The 25,663-nt window shown below is 37.0% G+C and overlaps 1 protein-coding gene across 2 annotated transcripts in view; it reads right to left on the bottom strand.

Moving 5' to 3' along the window:
• The window catches only part of CDH2 (cadherin 2), a 245,577-nt gene that overhangs the window by 64,142 nt on the left and 155,772 nt on the right, over positions 1-25,663 (bottom strand). For both annotated transcript variants that reach the window (XM_066246179.1, XM_066246180.1), the window contains exon 3: positions 1,338-1,564. In XM_066246179.1, the coding sequence (XP_066102276.1) occupies positions 1,338-1,564 (227 nt within the window). The remainder of the gene's footprint in view (positions 1-1,337; positions 1,565-25,663) is intronic.

The following is a 25,663-nucleotide window of genomic DNA, read 5'->3' as shown; positions in this document are numbered from 1 at the left end:
CATATGGCACAGCTATTTAAACTGTTTGCAGTTTCTATAAACCATCTTAGTAGTTAATACTGAGCAAAATTTAATAAGACCCTTTTATATATTTCTCATTAGTTTAAACCACAGTTCAGGTAATGCGCTACTGTACATTAAATTTAGATCTTGATGTGCTAAAATATAATTTGAATTCCAAGAGAAGTTTAATACATACTGCTAAGGAATGTCTCAAATATTTATGACCCTATTAAATCCCACAGAATTAATGCTGTAATTATTCTAAACCTATGTCAGCCATGATGGATGCTGTAGATGACCCACTTTGCACATGGGGTATTAATCTCTGCTGGATGTCAACATTTTCTTCTTATGGCTGTAGACATTTTAGCCATCAGACCCTACAGCTTCAGTGAAATTATCCAAGCTAGTTTGCCAGAACACATCGAATCATCAACAGCAAAAGCAACTTTTTCACATGATTAGTTATCAGTTTCTCACTTTATATTACCTAAATGGCATGATCCCCCTTAACAGTTAATAGTTATGGGGGAAATTGCATTTCACATAATCAAAGTCCGACACTGGCATAAAAGAGAAATGATATATTTTCCCCTGATATATATTTATTTATATTTTATTACTGGTGTGTCTATGACATTTACAATTAGATACCAGAAATAAATGTGTGTATTCTTATCTATCACAATACAATAAATATACAAATGTATTAGTCATAGTTGATAAAATCATAAACTTCAGAATATGAGTGTGGTGTCCCCTCATATTGCTTTCAAATTAACTCAAAGAATATAATATTTAAACAAGTAATGCTATCAACTGTACTGAAGATATTCTTCTATCTTATTTAAAATTCTTGATAGGTTGACTTATACAAAATAAGTGTTCAATAAAATTTTTTTAATTGAATCAAACTGTACTCTGTTGGAAATGTATCTTACTTATTTTATCTTGGCTTATAGAAGTTTCCATCAGAGGGAGTACATTATTCCTAAAAGTCATGTTGGTAGTACCAATAATTTATACTTCCAATTTGATTATTAAGGAACAAGACAAAAACCCAATGTTGCTTGCCAGAACTGCTTTCCTGTTACTACTGCAAATCTGAACTTCCCATCTAATAAATTCAGCTGGCAAAAACTTTCAAAGGATTGGTTATTTTGTGGTTATATTGAATAGCTTGAAAAGCTTTTAAGAAATTTAAATAAACAACTACTTCTAACTTAAGTTATAAATCTCAAAGTGTAAACAAACCTTTAAAATACAAGATTGGATTGCTTAAAATATATTTGGTCTAAGTATAAATCTGATTTTCAAACACGCAGTTACTCTACCTTCATTGAATCCTCAGGTAAGGTTGGCTTGCGGCTTAATTTTACTGCTACTTGCCACTTTTCCTGCGTCTCTTTGTCTTGGGCATATACCAGGAACTTGGAGTGCTCAGAGGAGAGGGGGAAGCTTCTCACAGCATACACCATGCCATCTTCATCCACCTTAAAATCTGCGGGCTCGCTGCTTTCATACTGTACTTTTCTTTTTTCGTTGCAATTGCTAAACTTCACTGTAAAAGACAATAAATATAGAAGCCTAATTATATTCCAAAGGCAGAAACAACTGGTATCTTAATCTGTATCCTGCTTTTAGGTTAAATACAAAATGTAGCAGCATAAAGTATAAATAATGTTATTTTTTCTTTACTAAAGGAATTATCACAGTGGAGAATATCAGATTGTGCGTCTGAGTTGTGTCCCCAGCATTTCCTGGTTCCAAAGCCTTGTCCTTCCCCCAGATCCTGGACCTTCAGACACATCTGCTTTCCCCTTACGCCGCTCACTGATACATCACATCACTCCCTACAAAACTTGACTCAGCCTTCAGATCCCTGCTCTGAAGTCACTGAAGGTATAACAAGTCTCTTGATCTCAGTCTTCATGTGGCAATCTGAACTCTACTACCCTAGTTTTATAGTCATGCCTGACAGTCACTGTGAGAGGTACTTCTGAGTAAATTTTCTTAGCCTTCTTGTATACTCTGCATATTTCCTGGAACACAGGAATGACATTATGAATGCTGAACGTCCACCTTATGCTTTAGAATTACAAAACCTATAGTAATTAAAAGGTGAATAGTTTGCAATTTCTAATCTTCATGGAGCTTATAATGTTCTAGGAAGCAGTAACAATTTTATATATTTTTAAACAATTTTATATATATTTTGAGCTGTATCTCAAAATTAATTTTAACTAAAATAGCTGCCTTAAGAGTAGAAAAATCAAAAAGCTTTCAGTATCTTAATTACATCTATCTTATATGTAATGATTTCAAGTTGAAAAAATGTTTTCTTAAAAACAATCTTAATCAGCTTATGTCTCATTTGAGAACAAAAGTTAAACCATATATTTATAAATGTAGACCCAGCTATATTTAAGCTACAATAAAATGATAAAATAATAAAGGTATTCTTTTTTTGTGACAGAGAGAGAGTTAGAAACAGGGATAGATAGGGAGAGACAGACAGGAAGGGAGAGAAATAAGAAGCATCAATTCTTTGTTGCGGCTCCTTAGTTCTTTAGCTGTTCATTGATTGCGAGTCTTGGTTCTTTGTTTTCCAATGACGCCTTACAATGATAGGTAAAGTATAAATGTTCATTAACGATCCAAGAGCCAATTGTATACATTAATATCTTATATTTTTTCAAAAAGCTAGGAAAACAGATGGGAAACTTTAAAAAAAATTTTTTTTAAAGACTTTATTCAATTTTCAGAGAGGAGAGAGACAGAGAGAGAGAGAAAGAAGGACGAGGAACAGAAAGCATCAACTTCCCATATATGCCTTGACCAGGCAAGCCCAGGGTTTCGAACCGGCGACCTCAGTGTTCCAGATCGACGCTTTATCCCACTGCACCACCACAGGTCAGGCCAGATGGGAAACTTAAAAGAGTGCCCCGTCTGCTATAGCAACACTCAGCAACCACTGCAACAACAAAATCCCAGGGATTTCAAATAATCTGTCTTTGTATTAGGTTTTTGGTAGTGAAAGAAAATGAACTAGTATTTATTGAATGCCAGGCATTAAACAAGATACTTAAGATTAGGTTATCTACTTTAACCTCAACAATAACCTCCTGAATTAGGTATTGTTAATTCTATTCTACAGAACAGGAGAAGGTAAGTTCAGAGAACCACCATCCATGCCCATGGCTGTTTGACTCCTAGTCTTCTTTCCCCTACAAAAGGGTAAAGGAAACTAAACTAAAGACTCAAGTTATTGAGATCTCAATCTTAAATAAATAAACAATAAAGATACAGAAATTAGATAGAAAGTTTAACACCTAAGATGAATGAAGTAAGCAAAAAAGTCACAGACATATGACTTGTGAAAGGAAATATAACTTAGTGGAACCTAGCTGTTCTTGTTAGTATAATATTTTCTAATGGACGGTAAACAAAGACCTCTGAATAACAATAACGATTAAGACTTTCAATTTGTATTCCAAAAACATAAAGCTGTTGTATCATTTTCTAGTACATTATTGTATAAGAAAAAAAAAGTGATTATACATTTAAAAATAATTAAAATACACCCTTAACAGTGAAACTATTCTGTGTGACAGCTGGTGAATATGTGACATTATGAATTTGTCAAAACTCATGGAACTGCGCAACCCAAAGAGTGAATCTCAATATAAACTATGGACCTAGTTAATAATGTATCAATATTGGTTCTAACAAATGCGCCACACTAATGCAAGATGTTCATAGAGGTATCCTCCCACTCTTGGAAAGTTTGGATTACTCCACTTCACCTTTGGTAAAGACCATCATTACTACCTGTTATTATTAACCGAAAGAAAATTGAAGAGAATTTTCACTTTTATGAAGAGGCACAAAACAAAAGTAATGTTCAGTGTTTGTTTTGCAGTGCTCTGTCCCAGAAGCAGCATGCACTCGGAGGAGTGAGAAGGGAACTGCCACGTTCCTTCCCTGGGAACTATACTCAGCGTCAAGCACCATAGCTTTGAATTTTGTGCCTCCATTAGCAAGATATGTCATCCTAAGGTATCAGAAGAGCCTAAAATAATTCGTAAAGGTGTTATACTTGGTGTAAAACTGGATGTAATTGTTTCCACCGTGGTGGATAAAACAGACATCATGACAGCACTGAATGTGCCTGCAACCACCACCATTTGTACTATTCACATGCAGAGAGAAAGAATCTTGAAAGTTGCCCAAAGATACTATTGGTTCTCTAAGTAGCAAAGTGGTCTCGTTTAGTTGCCCTCCAGGGATGGAGAAAATGGAAAAAGTATATTACTTGAGTGAACTGGTGGGTATACAAAACTTTAGTATGTATTCTAGCATTCCTGCTTGTAATATACATTAGCATTGTTTTAGATTTTATGTATTATTTGGTATCATTTAGTGGGTTAATTTTTGGGTTTGGGAACACTCAAAACATTTTCCATATAAATTAGTGGCAGTTGCTTTTTCACTTCACACCGTTTCATCTTAAGAAAGGTGTCACAGGAATAGTCTACTTCTAGATAGCAGGGAAAGCTATCATAGAGAACACCTGTGGGCGAGGAGGGAATATGCATCTCTCTGTACTCTGTGCTGATTTTTTTTTCTGTAAACCTAAAACTGGTATAAAAAATACTTCCTGCCCTGCCCGGTTGGCTCAGTGGTAGAGCGTTGGCCTGGCGTGCAGAAGTCCCGGGTTCAATTCCCGGCCAGGGCACATAGGAGAAGCGCCCATTTGCTTCTCCACCCCTCCCCCCTCCTTCCTCTCTGTCTCTCTCTTCCCCTCCCGCAGCGAGGCTCCATTGGAGCAAAGATGGCCCGGGCACTGGGGATGGCTCCTTGGCCTCTGCCCCAGGTGCTAGAGTGGCTCTGGTCACATCAGAGCGACGCCCTGGAGGGGTAGAGCATCGCCCCCTGGTAGGCAGAGCATCGCCCCCTGGTAGGCAGAGCATCGCCCCCTGGTGGGCATGCCGGGTGGATCCCGGTCGGGCGCATGCAAGAGTCTGTCTGACTGTCTCTCCCCATTTCCACCTTTAGAAAAAGAAAAAAAAAAACTTCCTTACAAGTGATAGTCTAACCCACTATCACATTTTTAGATATTTGAATGGAATGGAGAGTTGTTGATATCCTCAGTGTCTTGCAAACATGATGCCCGTTGTCTCAAGGTGGGACAGTCAGAGCTGGGAAGTATAATTGAATCAGTAACTTCACACAAATACCCTAGGTATGGAGATATTGAGCTACTGTTTCAGGAAAGTCATAATATTTTACCAGACACATAATAAAGTTGAAGTTTTATTTTTAAAACAATCAAGAAACTTATTTTGAAATGTCCTCCCAACAGAACAATTTTCCTTTCATTAAAAAATTAATTTTGCTTAACTGCTCAAATAATTCAAAGTAGAAACTCTATATTTCATAATGCACAAGAAAATATTTTTTTTAGACGACTAAAACTGGATTGTTCAAATTTAAAACTACTCTACATATAATTAAATGGTTTTGGCTAAAAACATCATAAGGTTAGCCTGCCCAGGTGGTGGTGCAGTGGATAGAACATTGGACTGGGAAGCAGAGGACCCAGGTTCAAAACCCCGAGGTTATCAGCTTGAGAGCCATCTTATCCAGCTTAAGCATGGGTTCACCAGCTTGAGCGCAGAGTTGCTGGCTTGAGCCTAAGATCATATATGTGACCCTATGGTCGCTAGCTTGAGCCCAAAGATTGCTGGCTTGAGCAAGGGGTCACTTGCTTTGCTGTAGCTCCCCAGTCAAAGCACATACAAGAAATCAATCAGCAAACAACTAAGGAGACTAAGGAGCTACAACAAAGAACTGATGCTTCTCATCTCTCTCCTTTCCTGTCTCTCTTGTCCTTATCTATCCCTCTCTCTGACTCTCTCTGTGTCTGTCAAAAAAACCCCAACACACCATAATATTAAATAAGAAATTTATTATTAGAACTACTATATAGTTTACATAATATGTAGTTACTGTGTTAACATGAATAATACAAAATTAAACATCATGGAAATAATTATTTTAAAGTATTTTTTATTGTTAAAACAATACCTCAAAACTAATGTTAACCATAAAACCACAATATCCTTATAAAATATTAACAGGAAACCATAGATCATACATATTAAATGTATTAGAAGTTTACATAAACCATATGAATAAAAGGTGCAAATACTAACATATGGTTTATAATTCTCAAATAAAATATCATATTTAGAAACAATTATAAGAAAAGCTATAAAATATTTTAGTGGCGCCTGACCTGTGGTGGCGCAGTGGATAAAGCATTGACCTGGAATGCTGAGGTTGCTGGTTCAAAACCCTGGGCTTGCCTGGTCAAGGCACATATGGGAGTTGAAGCTTCCTGCTCCTCCCCCCCTTCTCTCTCTCTCTCTCTCTCTTCCCCCCTCTAAAAAAATGAATAAATAAATAAAAATAATTAAAAAAAATATTTTAGTGGCTAACTATGCCTTTGACTTTTTAAATTCTTTTCCAACATTAATTGTTATTTATAAAGTATGTTGGAAAAACAGAAATGGTATTACAGTATTAACAAAAGTTTTTGTATTTATTAATGAATTAGATATTTATTAATGAAGACATGGAAGGGAAGAAGATAAAGAAGTGGTGTCTCAACAACAAATATTTCAAAATGTTTTTACTTAGCAATTCCAATGAAGTTTGCACATAAATCCGAAAAATCTGCTGAGATATTCCTTTTTCACTGTAGGCCCACCTGAATTTAAATATGATAAATAATTTTTCCTAGAAAAATTTGGTAGCTATTCCATGGTCTATCAATCCTTTTCATACATGCACAATGTGATTCACCAGATATAGTCTGGTAATATACATATGAACAGTGATGAAAATATCGTTATGATAAAAATAAAATATGAAGTTTTAGGAAACATATTGACTATTAAACATACTTAAAAATGCTGTTCATTGCAACATTATTTATAACAGCCAAGACACAGAAACAGCTTAAATCGCCACCCATGGATAAATGGATTAAAAAATGGAGTATTATATACATACATATAAAAGAATAAAATCTTGCCATTTGTGACAACATGAATGAATTGTGAGGACATTACGTTACTGAACTAAGTCAGAGAAAGACAAATACCATATGATCTCACATATATGTGGAATGAAAACAATCAAGCAAACAAACAAACCAACCCTGAGTTCAGAGATACAGAGAACAGACTGGTGGTTGCCAGAGGTGGGGCTGAGGTGGTTGAAATGAGTACAGGGAGTCAAAAGGGACAAATGTCCAGCTGTAAAACAATTAAGTCATGGGGTGTAATGTACAATATAGTGATTATAGTTAATGATACTGTCTGTATTGCACATCTGAAAGTTGACAAGAGAATAGATCTTTTTTTTTTTTTTTTTTTTTAGATTAGAACCTTGCTTTAGAAAAAATTTTTTTTCCTTTTTTCTTTATTCATTTTTAAAGAGGAGAGAGAGAGGGAGAGAGAGAGAGAGAAGGCGGGAGGAGCTGGAAGCATCAACTCCCATATGTGCCTTGACCAGGCAAGCCCAGGGTTTTGAACCGGCGACCTCAGCATTTCCAGGTCGATGCGTTATCCACTGCGCCACCACAGGTCAGGCGAGAATAGATCTTAAAAGTTCTCATCACAAGAAAAAATATTGTAAATATGGATGGTAAAGGATATTAACGAGACTTACTATGGCGATCATTTCACAATACAGTTGACCACTGAAAAACATGGGTTTGAATTATGCAAATCCACTGATAGGTGGATGTTTTTTCAATAAATATACAGTCAGCCCCCCTTATCCACTGGTCTAATATTTGCAGATTCAACCAACCATAAATACACAGGTCTAACTGTATGCGTTGCTCTACACCATTTAAAAAGACTTGAGCATCAGGTATTTGGGCATCTGTGAAAAGTCCTGGAACCAATCTCCCACATATACAGAGGGGTGAGTAGGTAAGTTTTGGAGGAATCAAATGTTATGCATCAATTTTTGATTGTGCAGTGAGGTGGGGTATCAGCACCCCCCACTTTGTTCAAGGGCCAATTGTATATACAAGTATTGAATCATCGTGTTGTACATCTGAAATTAATATAATGGTTATATGTCAATTATATGTCCATTAATAAGAAGAAAAATGAATATAAAGTTAGAGAGCTAGTGTTCATGAAATGACTTTTTTATAACATGTTTTCTGATTGAGATATCCAATTCTTGATAAGTATCTTCAATGAAAACTTTAATTCACAAAAGTTTGTGATTGCAATGCTAGCACGAAATTCATGACTTGTCCACCAATTGACAGACAGTTCTTTCTTGTCATGAATCCTGAGGAATACATTTATTAAATTTCATAATCCTTTTCTTACATTGACAAATATTGTTAGAATTCCTCGTTAAAATGCAAATGCTTTAGGTTTTTTTTAATTAAGTACTTTAAAATAAAAAAAATTTTTTTTGTATTTTTTTGAAGCTGGAAACGGGGAGAGACAGTCAGACTCCCGCATGCGCCCGACCGGGATCCACCCGGCATGCCCACCAGGGGCAACGCTCTGCCCACCAGTGGGCGATGCTCTGTCTCTCCGGGGCATTGCTCTGCCACGACCAGAGCCACTCTAGCGCCTGGGGCAGAGGCCAAGGAGCCATCCCCAGCGCCTAGGCCATCTTTGCTCCAATGGAGCCTTGGCTGTGGGAGGGGAAGAGAGAGACAGAGAGGAAGGAGGGGGGGTGGAGAAGCAAGTGGGCGCTTCTCCTATGTGCCCTGGCCAGGAATCGAACTCGGGTCCCCCGCACGCCAGGCCGACGCTCTCCCGCTGAGCCAACCAGCCAGGGCCTAAAATAAAATTTTACTTCAAGCATATACAGCTATTGCATTGTAAGATTAAAAATATAACACCAATTATCACAAGTGAATAATTTTTAGTTTTTTTTCCAAAGTTGAATTTTTGCTTCTAATCCATAAGCTGTGTAACCGTGTGTGGTATTACATGGTCTTGGTAGTTTCAATTCAGTTCATTCAGGTGCTCCAAAATGTCAGTTAAATAAGCTATTTCTTTTTCAAGCAATATCTCACCTTCAACAAATCTACTGTAAACAGCATTTGAACACACAATCCATTTTTCTATTAGCTAGTAACCTCTTAAATAAAAGTGTCCTTTGAACAGTTTGTGCACTTTGGTATATATTTGCAAATATACTATTCTAAATCTCTTAACTTTGCATAAAGCTGTAGCCATTTATTTTAATAATATCAATTTAGGTGAAATTACATTTTATGATCAAACTTTTAGATACAAGAGCTTCTATTTGAATAAAACACACAGAATCTGATCTCAGATTAAGCTCTTGATGTTTTTTATCTTCATACCATTTATAGGCTTTATACCTGCATGCCATTAGGGCCAGAGCAAACAGCTTCATGCAATGTTTGCTTAACATCCTATTTTAAAGTATTCACTTACCTCTTTGTATACATAATTTACAAATGTTAATTTTGTGGATATACATACATACATGTATGTATATATACATATATATACATATATATATAATATATTTTTGCAGAGCAAAAAGTGCTCTTCACGGATCCTAACCACTGATATTAACTAACATTTTTTTAAATCTTAAAATCATCAACATGCAATGGTAACTTTTTTGATTTAATAATCTTTTTGATTAGTGTTGTCACTATGATGTGTGATGTGCCACCAGTCCCTCTCCTGAGTGTGTTATTCCAAAGTGGCTGCTTTTCTATTTCTTCTACTTCACTGGTTCCCTGTACGCCTTAATGATGTATATATAAGCTGGTAAAATAAGAATTCTGTATTGGTGTGAGGTATTTTGGCTTAAAGCATTAAGTGCAATATCTTTTTCTTTCTTTTAGATTTTATTTATTCATTTTTAGAGAGAGAGGGGCAAGAGAGAGAGAGAGAGAAGCGGGGGAGGAGCAGGAAGCATCAATTACCGCATGTGCCTTGACCAGGCAAGCCCAGGGTTTCGAATCAGCAACCTCAGCCTTCCAGGTGGAGGTTTTATCCACTGTGCCACCACAGGTCAAGCCTAAATGTGATACCTTCCAAGTGGCTTTTAGAGTTTAATCATATAGTGCTATACTCAATCTCATAAAGGAATTATCTCAATTTCTGTGTAAGAGAATCCAAAATTTCTTCTGCCTAATATGGCTGTTTTGGGTATGGTGCCCACAAAATCTGTCCTGCATGTAGCTTCATTTGCTCATGTCTATATTAAATAAAACATTTAAACCAAGGATGAGAACAATTATAAGAACACATGCATTCCAATTTGAGGGAGTCATTATTATACTGCCTAATTAGTATATTAAACATTTGAGAAGGTTCTTGTGACTGAAGACTTTCCAACTTTTATTCAAATTATCCATATTATTGGGAAAGTAAACAAAAGTAAAAATGAAATCTAAAGACAACACAGACTGCAGGTATATACAGCTTCAGATAACCTATTTGCAAATAATATATAAACAATAATATAATATGTAAGTACCTGTAGTTATATAAGATATGTAAATAATTACATAACTATAATATGTATATATAAAATATATATTTAAAGTCAACTGCATTTTTAAAATGCTTTAAAAAGCATAAGAGAAGCTTAAAACTAAACACAGAAATCTAAATTAGGATACTGAATATTCATGTTCATTTAACAATTAAGTCTAAAATAGGTATAAAATATACGTAGTTATTTCTATAATCAAAAAACATTTGAAAATAGTTAATATCTAAAATTTACTGTTCTCTTTAATAACATTAGTTTTTTTAAAGTGAGCAGAAGGGAGATTGTGAGACAGACTCCCACATGTACCTCAACTGGAATCCACCTGGCAAACCCATCTGGGCCTGATGCTCAAACTAAATGAGCTATTTTTAGCGCCTGAGACTGATGTGTTCCAATGGAGCCATCCACAGCACCGGGGCCATGTTGGAACCAATCGAGTCACTGGCTGCAGGAGAGGGAGAGAGAGACAAGAGCGAAAGGAAACAGGGAAGATCAAATGGTTGCTTCTCCTGTGTGCCCTGACCAGGAATCAAACCCATAACTTTCATACACTGGGCTCACACTCTATCCACTGAGCAACCAGCCAGGGCCAATTTAGTAAATTTTATGTACAGAAAAACGAACTAATTCAATTCTTAGGAACTTGTTTTTAAAACCTATATAAAATTTAATATAATATGCTCTAATTCTAAAAAACCCCCAAATAATTATTGATTTCCATCAAGAATAAGACTATTTGCCAGATAAAAATCCAATAGGAAATAAGGAAAAAAGCAAAAGAAGAAAGTGTAAACAAAGAAATACTAGAGAAAAAAGAAATAAACAATAGAGAATTTTTTTAAATTTAATGACTCTTTAGTATTTGACAAAAACACAAAACAATTTTTACATACCTTTTGTTTTAGAATTAGAGTGAAACTATAAACAAAAAAGACAAGCCAATTATTAAAAGAATAAAATGAATAGTTGCATAAAATCTTCACTTAGGTTCAACACATTGATACAAAAGTAATGATCAGAAAACTGGAGAAATTCAGTAGAAAAGGGGACGTTTTGGTACCCACTCCAAGGGTGAGTTCTTAGTCAAAGAGTTCTAGGGAGACACTACATGGAGGTTTGGGTCTGTATAAGTCTCACTCAGCAAAGTATGAAATGATAAAAAACTTTCAGCAAGTATTTTTAAAGAAAGCCACCAAAATGCATTCAAATACAATTTTAAGTGGTTAGAATGAATTACTAAACTGCTTCATTATAAAAATGCCTCCACATTGTTAGCACTATAAAAAAGTCCAACCATATGTTTCTGTAGCACACCTGTACGCCACTCTTGGCCCTTCTGCTGGGGAAACACTGACCTATTTTGCCATACTGTGAAGGAATTACTAACAGTTAGCAGTATTTTCAGTTTTTCTCCCCTTCCTAGACATTCAGAAAGATGACACATCTCCTTTCCCTTGGTCTTAGGCATGAACATGTGGTCTGCTTTGGCCAATAAAGTCTGGGGACTGAAGTGACACATACCACTTTCCCAGGCAGAAGCATTTAAAAGTTGATACTGTCATTCTCTGCAGGGACAATTATGAAAGAAAGCATATTAAATGGAGGTAATACAAGATGGAACCCCCCGGGCTGAGTGAGGTCACTCCACTGAAAGTTGCCCCAGAGAGTCACCTGTTTCCATGATGGACTCTGCACTAAGGAGAAATGGACATTTTGTGTCAGCCACAGAAGCCTGATGGTTGCTACCAGTGCAGGTCATCCTAACCTATCACATCTGGTAAGGCCTCAACTTGAGTGACCTAAAACTTTTTCAAAGCAGAATTAAGATAAGGTATCTATGAAATGAAATAAATCGAAATCAAACTTACTATAGATTAAATTCATAAAACAAACTGGTTTATTACAATGTTATAATGTTCTCTAAAACGTAATGAAATCTATTAGAAAATCTGTTATTTCATTTCCTTTCTAGGGAAAGTCATGTAATATTTAACTAACATCTGCATACAAGTTGCTACAAATAAAAGAAAGATCTTTGATAGTCATCTTTGATATGAAATTGAAAACAAATAAAAACAAGCAGTAGAGATAATATAAAATGACTATGACATCGAAAATATGAAATTAAGATTTTCAGTAGTCCAATAATATCATGCATACAATTTTACATATTATATTATTAAAAAAGCAGAAGATTATTGCATTCTCCTTTCTATGCATTTTAATAACTCAAATAAATTTTAAGTTGTTCTTCACTTCATTGATATTCTTCCTCCAGGCATCCTTATGCCATGAAAGTCAATGAAAACTCTGTCTTTTGACAGAATCTAGCTAAAAATACACAAAATTACCAGTGCTCAGGAAGAATTATTTTCTTTTTTTTTTTTTTTACAGAATGTGCTCATTAACAAATTACAATGAAGTATCATTACTTCTAATTAAATTACTCTAACAGAGCAAAGATTGTGTAGAAACACTTTTTCCCAACCGTATGGTTATTATTCTCTGAAAGTTGATGCAAATTTAGTTAGCATTCTATTTCAGACTACTTATCTCAATGAAGAAAGAATCCTAATCCACAGTTTTTATGACAGGTCTGTTCATTTTTAAAGTTAAAAAGAGCTTTTGTAATAAACTATACTGAGAAGAGAAGTTCTTGCTAGTTGTAGTTTTTAAAAACACCACTAGAAAAGGAAAAAAAATAACTAAACTAATCTTGTATCTGAATCAGTGCAACAATCGAAAGAATGACTGTCTCCCCAGAATTCTCAACTTACTAAAACAGGGGCATACCTGGTTAAAAAAGATGTTCTATGTTTTATGAAATTTGAAAAAAAGAGGTACAGAGAATATAATGCTCATTAAGCAAATTAGCCCTACTGGTATGACATATCATATTAACTGACATTAAAGTCCTTTGAATTATTAAACTATTACATTCAAAATTATTTGCTGCCAGTAAAGTTACAAAACAAACACAGTAAGATTTTATCCTAAACCCTTAAAACAATTTAAGATATATTTATTCCCATGAACACTACCAGGAGAAAAAAGATTTTGATCATAAACAAATAAATAATGTATAGGATGGGGTAAAAGCAGGTATATAGTTGTGAGTATGTAAAACACAGAATTTATTCTTATATTATTATTTATTAATTATTGCATTATTTTTCCATACGAACAACTGTAAGCCTATATTTGACCTAACCCTGTATGCAAAGCTCTTGAGAGTTTGCCCAAGTTATAGATAATTCTTGGTAACACTGCATTCCCAATTATTACTGCTTATTCCACTTAAAGGATATATCAGCTCACTATCTACTGCAAAGCATTCTGTAAACAGCCAAGTTGTACTTTCTACAGAAAGCCAACTATAAAAATTTAGCAGAAGCAATACCAAACCCCACAATATTAGATGCATTAGTTCTAAAGGCTGGCTGTGTTTTCTGAACATTAGCAACATGATGTGTATTAAGTATTTAATATATACAGGATTTCATAAAAGTTTCATCAACGTTAACTATTTCATAAAGCCAATGAAGTTATTCAAAGCAATTACACAAATTTCCTAAGCTACCAATAAGATTTAAGTAGTAAAAGCAATTAACAAATTCTAATATAAGTCCAATTAATGCATTATTAGCTGGGAAATATCACCATAGAACCTGGAAAAAAACATGGGTCTCCAGTCCATCTTTTTATTATTTTCTTGGTACATCATTTTCCAACATTTTTTTATTTTTATTTATTCATTTTTAGATGAGAGAGAGAGAGAGAGAGAGAGAGAGAGAAGGGGAGAAGAGCAGGAAGTATCAACTCCCATATGTGCCTTGCTTGACCAGGCAAGCCCAGGGTTTCAAACCGGTGACCTCAACATTCCAGGTCGACACTTTATCCACTGCGCAACCACAGGTCAGGCCATTTTCCAACTTTTTAAACAATTATTGTATAAACTCTACAAAGCTGTTCAAGCAACATAAACATATTCGCCCAACAACTTAGTATATCTTAGATCCAGTTCAACTCACTCTGCTCTGCCAACGTAGTCACAATGAAACCAAGGGCAATGGATCTATACCATATAATTTTTAAATGGGCTGCAATAATTACTGTATTAACGTAAGAGTAATAAAGAGCTGTTTAAAGATTAGGGTATTTGATTTTACACAAATGTATACATACTTAAGTTGAATAATACTCTTTTTAAACGCCACTTAAATTTAGAAATTATATTTTATGCTTACTAAATTATCATAGTGTCCAGAACCACAGCCATTTCATGATGCTGTCACTGGTATAAAACAAAAAACCCCTCTTCACTAGTGTTCTCTCCCTCTATGTCAGCCCCAAATGAACATCTACCTCTGGGAACACACCAACTCAGCAATTTTAGTAGCTGGGTAGAAACCTGCTGCTTCAACAGACAATAAGCCTTATCCTCATTAGTGGGTTGACATTTCCTCTTGGAGAAATGATTATACTTCTGTTTCACCATTCTCATTAATTATATCAAAGTGAATGGGATTCATTGTAACATTTGGCCATCTCTCATGTATGGTCCTCACTGTGTGATTAGGCTGGAAATATCTTAGGTGCCTGAGCGTTGTGCTTATGAGCATTAATCTTGTCCCTCCTTCCCCGATGGCCACTACAGCAGTCATAGTCCATCTCTTAGGGATACTTAGGAAGGGTCAGGGTATCCTTCAATTTTATGGAGATAAGGAGCACATTTAACTTACCCCATGTAAATACATAAGTCAGTATTAAAGGATTTTTATTACATTAACAAAATAATGTTAAGGCAAATATACTGTGCACATAGTATCTGCTTTCAACTTAGCTTTTCCCAATGTATGTATTAGCTACAATAAATCGAGTTAGGCTGAAACAATATCCTTTTCTGTCCTGATAAGTGGATAAGTGGTATATCTTTTTGACTAAAAGCCTCCGCAAATACTATCATTTTAAAATAATATATTAAAAACCTTAGTTTTAAAGGATGAACTTAGAATATTTGACTTTCTAGGGGCATAAAAATGAAAACAACAGATATAAATAATTGGAACAATGAAAGAAAAGATACACACCTAAATGGGAATGATAAAAGACCTGTTAAATGTGAATTATTCACCTACTTTTTTTAATAAAAAGGGATATAAAAACCAAAACCAGACAGAAACATAGGTATGAAGGAAACTTCCAGCTAGTATGGCACGGCACAACGATTCCATGTTTCTGATGTACCACCTTGCTCCAAACACACAGCAACAATAATAAAATATAGAATTAAAAGAAAGCAAGACAAAATCTAGGCAGACTCCAAAAAAGATGACTATCCAGAAGAAATAGATTTAATGTAAGTTGCCACCTGAATAAGAAGCAAGCAGGGCAACTGGAAGTTCAGTGTGCAGAGTAACGGGGCTTGAAGGTGAGAGGAAGCAGGGTGCAGCACCTAGGATGCCGCTGATACCGCAGAGTGGAGCTGGGCTGGGGTTTGTGCAAGGGCAGGATGAGAGATGGACACCCAAATCCCACTTGCAAGGAGCCAGAAATCCCCAAATCACTACACATCAAAAAAAAAATCAAATACTAACAACAGCTGACAAAAATCAACAATCAAAATCTAACAGACTTCAGATGAAATTAATTTCATGGACCATTCTCCTGGGTCTCCTGATCCCACTGGCTTCCTTCTCCATCTCTGTAAGATTCTCTCTCCTTAGGTGATTCCAGCCAGCCCAAAGGTTTTAAAACCTATAGGTATAAAGATGAACGCTGAATATGTATATACAGACCTTGATTGTTCCCCTGAGTCTAGATTTCTACATTTAACTGACTCTTTGCTGCCTGCACTTGGATTTCTAACAGGTAAGTCACACTGAGCAGGTGACAAAGCCAATGCTTAATTCGCTCTTGCCCCCAGACAATAAACTCCGTGGTAAAGGTTCAGCCCAAATGCTCAGACTGCAAGTCTGGGAGTTGATCTTGACTCCTGTCTTATACCAAATGTCATCAATTTGAAAGTCTTGTCAGCTCTACTTTCAAAATATGTTCCCAATATGGCCATTTCTCATCACCTCTACTGCTACCATCTAATCACCAGCCATTACCTGTACTAAATCACATCTAGAGCCTCTAAGTGGCCTATCATTTCCGCTCTTCATGACACCTAGAGTGGCCTTTTAAAAACATAAATTAGGTCCTACTACACAAAATCCTTAACAGAGAACAAAATCCTTAACAAACGCCCCTGGCCTTGCGACCTCGTCCTCCTTGCCTCCTCTAGCCCATTGGGCTGCTGCATTCACAGAGCCTGGCTGTCTTGTGACTCTTCAACAAGCCCAATTAATTTGTGCTGCAGGTCCTTTTCAGTATATTTGAAATACACAACGCAGGACGGAGGAGAAGTAAGAGTAAAAGAGAGGAATCAAAAAGAGCTTGGAAAACCAGCAAGAGATTCAATCAACTGTCCAAGTAAAAAACTGTTAGGATCATTTTGGTCTTTTACAGGCTTTGTGGCTACTTAAGGTACTTTTCTTTAATTTTTCCAACTTTCATCCTTTCTTTTCTTTAGTGGTCACTGGTTCAGTGGATGACTGGAGTTGAATTTTTTCCAGCCAACACAGCTAGTAATTAAAATGAACATGAGACCCTCTTTTTTCTTATTAGTAGTTTGATTTGAGATGAGGGATATGAATCATAAAATGCATAGGGGAGGGCTGTAGCATATTGTGCATTTTAATAAGAACTCAGGAGACATATAGGCAGCAAACCAAGGTGTTCTGATATTTGCAATCTAGCAATTAGTTTTTTATTTTTTTATTTTTATTTATTTTTATTTTTTTTGTATTTTTCTGAAGTTGGAAACGGGGAGGCAGTCAGACAGACTCCCGCATGCGCCCGACTGGGATCCACCGGCATGCCCACCAGGGGGCGATGCTCTGCCCATCTGGGGCGCCGCTCTGTTGCAACCAGAGCCATTCTAGAACCTGAGGCAGAGGCCACAGAGCCATCCCCAGTGCCCAGGCCAACTTTGCTCCAATGAAGCCTTGGCTGCGGGAGAGGAAGAAAGAGACAGAGAGGAAGGAGAGGGGGAGGGGTCGAGAAGCAGATGGGTGCTTCTCCTGTGTGCCCTGGCCAGGAATCGAACCCGGGACTCCTGCATGCCAGGCCGACGCTCTACTACTAACCAGCCAGGGCACAATCTAGCAATTAGTATAATGACTATAATGTGTAGCCATGGCTGGGATACTACTGAGTAACCATGGTCTGTGCCATACTGTACCACATAGCCTCTCAAACATCACTGGAATTTGAAAACTGGTAGGAGGAATGAATAAATTCTAACTAAATCCTCAGTTGCCATAGGCAAGGTAAACAACAACAGTATAGTATTGAGTCAGTGTTCATTTATGTACACATTAGTCCCCTAAAACTGGAGACTAGTAAAAATTAGCACAAAGAAAATGGTGAGCTTAGCCTCTCAACAACCAATTACCATCCTGCTTCAAAAAACATATATAGGATGACTCTTAATATAAGAAAACAATGGAGCCTGACCAGGCAGTGGTGCAGTGGATAGAGCATCAGACTGGAAAGCACAGGACCCAGGTTTGAAACACCGAGGTCATCGGCTTGAGAATGGACTTACCGACTTGAGTGAGGGGTTGCTGTCTTGACTGCGGGATCATAGACATGACCCCATGGTCGCTGGCTTGAACCCACAGGTTGCTGGCTTGAAGCCCAAGGTCACTGGCTTGCAGCCCAGTGTCACTGGCTTGAGCAAAAGGTCATTCACTCTGCTATAGCCCTCCGGTCAAGGCACAAAGGAGAAAGCGATCAATGAACAACTAAGAAGATGCAACGAAGAATTGATGCTTCTCATTGCTCTCCCTTCCTGCCTCTATCTCTATCTGTCCTCTCTCTCTCTCTTTCTCTCTCTCTGTCATAAACAAAAGAAAACAACGGACAAAGGTGGACATTATACCCACTTTCTCAGACCCAACAGCATAAGTGCATAATATCACTAATTTGTTTTCTATGTATTATGTGAATCCAACTACCTACCTATGTATTAAACTTTAGTGTTTAGCACTAAGTAGAACAGAATAAGTAGTCAGATATTACTCTGAGTGCTATTTCCAAGTCAGAAGATCAGTGTTCAGAATGTTTGTGATATACTACCTCATTTAGATATCACTTACAGGCCCTGGCTGGTTAGCTCATTGATAGAGCATTGGCCTGGCATATGGATGTCCCAGGTTCGATTTCCAGTCAGGCCACACAAGAAAAGCATCCATCTGCTTCTCTACCCTTCCCCTCTCACTTCTCTCTTCATGGCTTGATTGGAGCAAGTTGGCCCCGGGCACTGAGGATGGCTCCATGGTTGTTGAGCAACGGAGAAATGCCCCAGATAGGCAGATCATCACCCCTTAGTGGGATTGCCAGGTGGATCCCGGTTGGGGCACATGAGGGAGTCTGTCTCTCTCCCTCCCCTCCTCTCATTGAATTAAAAAAAGGTATCACCTACAATGATCCAAATACTTTCATGTAGTTTTTTGTTGTTCCAAGCCACAGAGTATAAATTACCTTTTCACATTAAGAGTGGAGGCAGTGACAACTGAAGTTCTTGGGGTCATCTCGAGGAGTGCCTATTACATTTCTGGACCAATTAAAATTTCCATTTCTAGTCAAAATGAAACTAGTCTACCACTGAAGGTGCACATCAAAATGGCTATGGTGAGGTCCCTGATTTCCAGGAACTTAAATTTAAGAGCAATGGCCTTCAATAACTAACAGTAAAGTACAACAATATATAACAATACGGGCAAAGCCAAAGGTCTTGACATTTATGTTTGAAGGGAGAAAGGACTCACTGACAATGTAATGGAAATGGTAGCTGTCTTTTGATCTGAGCACAGAAGGATAAGCAGTACTCCAATGGTTGTGTAGGGAGAAGTGAAAGTCAGGGCTTCAGCAGTAATGGGGCAGGGAGAGTAATGGGCCTTGCAGGGAGAGGTACCATGTTTACGTAAAGAACAGTGCTTGGATCAGCACAATTGTTCCTGCTCAATGTCTTTGTTAGTTTTTGTGAAAGATTTTTCCCTAGGGCAAATTTGTTCAGCTAGGTGTTTTCAGGACATATTATCTTTGTGGGGGAGGAATTTTTAAAGACTAAAGTGTCTTACTGAGAAAAGCAGTCTTCAGGTAGACTAAAATCTGTGAGGTTGAAAGAAGAAAGGTCAACATAGGCCCAAACTAAAGATCTAATTACTGATGCACATGAATTGGCTTACAGAATTTAGACACAGTGTGTGTGTGTGTGAAGTGTATGTCTGACAGTAGGATTAAGTGTCAAAATGTAAATGCCATTGCTGTTTTTATGAAAAGAAAAGGCTTAGCTCTTCCCCTGACCCTGAGCCCATGGGTTAGACCTATTAACGTGAGAAAGCCCATTAGTGGCATTTCTTAAACACAGGAGTTATTCAAAAATACACAATATGCAAGATGTGATTATAAAGAAACGGGATTGATTCCGCAAATTACACAGAAAAATCAGATTCATTATATAACAAGCACGCCTTGTATTAATTACAGTCCAACCAACAGGGGCACTAAATATGCACTTTAATTTGGAGTACAGTACGGGAGTAACTTCAACGTCTAATGAGATGAATTATTAATAAAACTAAAAGGTACTAAATAAAAACCCTGCTTTGTATCAAGGCCAGCTCTAATCTCATGTTATTTCATAAGCAATTCTCAATAAAATGCTGTAATTTTATATGCAATTGAACCACGCTCTCAACTAGTCTGACACAGTGTCCTTCTCTTTGAACAGGAAGAAATGGCATTGATAATAAGATTTTTATTATTTTTTTCTTGTTTGGTAAAAAATATAAAATAAAAAGAGCAGTGGGCTCTAGCCAGTAAATGCTGTTCTGCTTGTGGTTCCACGCATGGACTTGTTCTCCAAACAGCTTTGAGTCTTCATGTCTTCAGCTGGGGTATGAGGGACTCTCACCAAAGAATGCTAACAACTTTTATAGCACAAAAAGTATGCATACCATACTCTAAAATGCAACATTCTAGCCAGTCCCCGAGTGAATCTCACCACTGATGCTTGTACTCAAGCACTTTTGCTTTGTTGTTTGTTTTTCTTGTTGTTGAGGGGGTTGTGAGTAAAACACAACGGCTTTTCTGGGATATAAAGCAAAAGAGAACTCCTAGAGGAATAAAACTATTTCAATGGATTTTTTTCCTCTACTTTTTAAAAGGCAATAATCCCAAAGCCCAGTAAAAATGCAAACATCACATTCCACGTAATTATATATGAAAGGGCAGCAGTAGCTACGGTGAGAAAAAATCATGGCAATTACTCAACAGTCACTCTCCTTTTCAATAGATTAACAACTTAACATCTGCATTAATAAATTGTGATGATTAATGGTGGTGCTTTTCTTTTGCTAAAACGTATGTCATCACAAAAAAAGCAAAAGAAGCTCAAGTTACTCTGTTTGAAACATAGCCCGTAGAATAGACCAGTCACCATCTTTCCCTGAAACGAATTTCAGTCATTCCATCACTGTGGTAGCACAATGAGTATAAATCCTTGAAGATCAAACGACGCTACCAGTACTTCAACTTTCAAATTCTGTGCACTGTCCCCTTTGAAAATAATGAATGTCAATGAGAGAAGGTAAAACTCAAAATTCTTTAGAACACACTTCTTTAGAAGAGGTGTTTAGAACTACTTAGTAAGGAATGCAAAACAGGTGTAACTTTGGAAAATAAAAATATGCATTCAAGACAACTAGGGATACAATCCATGATTTCTCTTAATTTACACTTTTGATGGGATGAAAGCTCTCCAGAAACCCTACAAAATCCCTTGGAAGATACATAACTAGAGAATCAATATCACTCTACCTCAGGTTTAAGGTTTGCTGGGTTTAAGTTAACTTTTACATGACATTTTATTTTTAAAGTTTCTAATGAAATAAACTCAGTATTTGTCAAAAAAACATATATTCTCTGTTCAGTTCTTATTCTAAGTTTTGTTTTTTAATACATAGCATTCTTTTTCTCATGTTCAAAGTCATTTTTGTCAAGAGCCTATTTTCTATGCACACACTACCTTTTGATAATTCTTTCATGGATTTCAGTTTAGGCTTTAAAACAAGCAACTCTGTTGAATATCTTATTGTTTTCTTAGGTGGTTTCAAGTCCTTTGATGTTTGACAAATTTTTACAAAATTAATGAGGTTAACCTTCATTTTTTAGACTTGCAGTATAACTTTATGTTAACATAGACCCCCTTAATTAAAGATGAGTCATAGTCAAGGACTTTTACATTTGACTTCACTTTTGGGAAAGTTGCTAAAGTTAAAGGTAGATCTTTGGCCCTGGCCGGCTGGCTCAGTGGCAGAGCGTCGGCCTGGCGTGCAGAGGTCCCAGGTTTGATTCCTGGCCAGGGCACACAGGAGAAGCGCCCATCTGCTTCTCCACCCCTCCCCCTCTCCTTCCTCTCTGTCTCTCTCTTCCCCTCCTGCAGCCGAGGCTCCATTGGAGCAGAGATGGCACGGGTGCTGGGGATGGCTCCTTGGCCTCTGCCCCAGGCGCTAGAGTGGCTCTGGTCGTAACAGAGCGACGCCCCGGAGGGGCAGAGCATCGCCCCCTGGTGGGCAGAGTGTTGCCCCTGGTGGGCGTGCCGGGTGGATCCCGGTCGGGCTCATGTGGGAGTCTGTCTGTCTCTCCCCGTTTCCAGCTTCAGAAAAAAAAAGGTAGATCTTTAAAGAAAAGTATGTGACACTTTCTTAATCTTCAACACTTCAGGGTAACTAAATAAACACTAACTATGAATAAAATAAATTAGAGATAAAAATAGAGACATCTGAACTAACATTTAATGAGACATTCATAACAGTTTTCATTTTATAAGGTTCTCCTTAATAGTTGCGTGATATTCTGCCTTTCCCTCTTTTCTATGCCTGACCACAATGGGTAGTCCAACATAGAAGCTATGAGAGGAACTGGAAATATACAAGGGAATCAGGCAAGTATTTTACCAGCAAGAAGTCACAGTCTCATTTAAACTTCTCTAACAACTTATGTGAAATAAGGTCAAGATCCCCATAGAGGGGATTAGAGACATTAGGCCAAAAAGTTTAAAAAGGTGAAGTTGACATTTAAGAACATGATTAAATACAGTATGAGAATAAATATAAAGTTTGCTACAAAAAATTTTTCTTTGTAAAATTTTAATTTACCTGCGGTATATAGGAAAAATGCCTACCATATAGAGAAAGGGGCAAGTATAACTTGTTGCAAAGTATCACCAGTTGGATTTGAAAATGTGTACCTTGTTTTGAAATACAAATGTGCAGTTGTCTAAACCCTCACATCTAAAAAAAGGCAAAGGAGATGTGCAGCTTTAAAACATTCCTTCCTTACACCACCACCCCTTCCCCATAGATTATCTTTGCACAGCTTTGCAATTATGTTTTAGTTTGATTTTAGAATAATAGAAATTCAGAGAATCACTGAATTCTTTGTTTAAAGTATAAAAATGTGCTTTGTACATAACCTTTCGCATTTTATGCTACTTTGTTTTTCAATTTAACTAAATCACTGTCAGAACGAATGAATAGGCAATTTCTGTTACCTGAAAGGAAAATATATGATTCTGCTTGGTTCTTTGATTTCTCAGTAAAGATACACACATAGCTCTTTAATAAAAACTTGCCATCGAGTCTCTGTTTCCCATAATTCCTTCTGCTTATTGAACAAAGTTATAATAGGTATGTCAGAATGAAAACAGGGATAAAGTTCTTTCAGGCTGACGGAAATGCCTATGCAGCTTTTTATAACTGGAATACTGACTGTCAGCAAAACAGAGATTGGATAGTTCAAACAGAGCCCATATTACATCTGATTCACTGATCCCTTTCACATTCTTGCCCCCAACCTCAAAGCAACACAAAACCTTCCTGAGCTCCGCTGGTCCTTTTGTCTGTTGGAAAAACAAAATACAACATGACAATAAACTCTTAGGGGGTAAAACAGCATTTCTTTTTGAACAAATATCTCCCTTTGGTTACTGCAAGATGCACGATCTGTCTTGTTTTTTAAGCTAATAACTATCCACCACCTGTTATTTACCAATCTGTTAAGGTAGAACATCTGCAGCTCTCCTAGCTTTCTCTAAGGAAGTAACTTGGATGAAAAGTCAGTAAAAAATGCCTCTGTGTACCCAGCAGCACTCAAAGTGCTTGTAAGATAGTTAAGATGGGTAAGGAGTCATTGGTTTTATACCCAGAATTGGGTATAAATCTGAGATTAAATTTCAAAAGGCATGTGTCTGAGAATACTTGTTAAAATACAATATTTCATAATTAAAGGCAAGCACTCTTTGTAAAATGGGAGATGATAAGTGCAAACATGCCTGAAAATAATTTTGCTAATGGGTAGATAAAAGAGCCTTTCTTTTAAATATTTTAAAACATGCATTTCTTTATTTGAGAGAGAAAGGGAGACAAACAGAAACACTGGTCTGTTCCAGTAGGTGCCCTGCCCAGTGACTGATCCCACAGCCTTTGCACACTGGAACAATGCTCTAATCAACTGAGTTACCTGGCCAAGGCAAGACAAGATTCTTCAAAGAGTGCTTTTTCTCCCAGATTTGTATAGATGTTAAACACACCAATAATTTTAATGAAGTTTCAGATAAGTTTTCTGCATGAAGGTAGAACTACTCTTAACAATAACTTGTCAGATATGTTGTCTTGTTCTAGATCAGGGGTCCCCAAACTGCGGCCCCCTGAGGCCATTTATCCGGCCCTCGCTGCACTTCCGGAAGGGGCGCCTCTTTCATTGGTGGTCAGTGACAGGAGCATAGTTCCCATTGAAATACTGGTCAGTTTGTTGATTTAAATTTACTTGTTCTTTATTTTAAATATTGTATTTGTTCCCGTTTTGTTTGTTTTTTTACTTAAAAAAAAGATATGTGCAGTGTGCATAGGGATTTGTTCATAGTTTTTTTTATAGTCTGGCCCTCCAACGGTCTGAGGGACAGTGAACTGGCCTCCTGTGTAAAAAGTTTGGGGACCCCTGTTATAGAATGTCTCCCTTTCAACAATTCACTTTCCAGTTCATACCATATTTTTTAAAATTTAGCACAGCCTAAAAGACATTGTGGGAACCAGTGAGAAAGTCATAGAAATATTGCAGGACAACGCTGAACCCCGTAAGATTTTGAGGTGAGACTAGGAAGAAAGAGTTCCAGAAGAAGTAGCAATAACAAAGCAGAAGAAAGAAGGCAAGTGATGTGACCAAAAAAGGCAGAAGCCACCCACTGGTTAAAAGATAGAGTTCATATGGATATAGTGAGAAAAACACCTCTAAATTTAGTATGGACACACTGTAGAGTACTTGTAAAAATTTGGGAGACAGATGCTGCAGGTTTTCGGGCAGAGGAAGTGAAGGTAGTGTTTTGGGACAAGTGGCCTAACAAATGTTCAGGCTGAATTATTACCGAAGACCCAGAGACTGGTAAAGCACTGAAGACATTAGTGTTTTTGAGCCTACACTAGGAATCTGATTACCAGAGTAATGATGATGGAAATCTAAAAAGAATAAACGTATATCTGACAAGGTAGTAAAGAAAGAATCCAGAGGAACTGATAGCCAATCAGAGGTGAAGATGAGGAATTGGCTATGGGAGGGAAGTAAGGAGTCAGAATTCCAGTGCTCTCAGTCTAACTGACTGGTGGAAAGATGAATGGAAATGGGTTAAATCTGAAGGAGGAAACAGTTTTATGACAGACTGCTTTCTGAGAACTGCTGATTTAATTTAGTATTACAAAAATGTATGAATTGTGCATCATCTGACTGCCTGACATTAGGCTAGGTGTAGAAGGCTCATAAATTACCAAACAGATCTTACCTGGAGGAGCTCCTCGTCTGATTATAGAGACAGGCACACAAATCACTTGCCTAATTGAAGTCATAGGAATGAGGTGAAATCTTTCAGGGAGAAAGTCATGTCTAATCTCAAATTTTCCTG

The sequence above is a fragment of the Saccopteryx bilineata genome, chromosome 11 (assembly GCF_036850765.1).
Source record: "Saccopteryx bilineata isolate mSacBil1 chromosome 11, mSacBil1_pri_phased_curated, whole genome shotgun sequence".
Taxonomy (NCBI): Eukaryota; Metazoa; Chordata; class Mammalia; order Chiroptera; family Emballonuridae; genus Saccopteryx; species Saccopteryx bilineata.
Note: the sequence above shows the minus strand (reverse complement) of the source record. Positions and strands in the feature narration are given on the sequence as shown.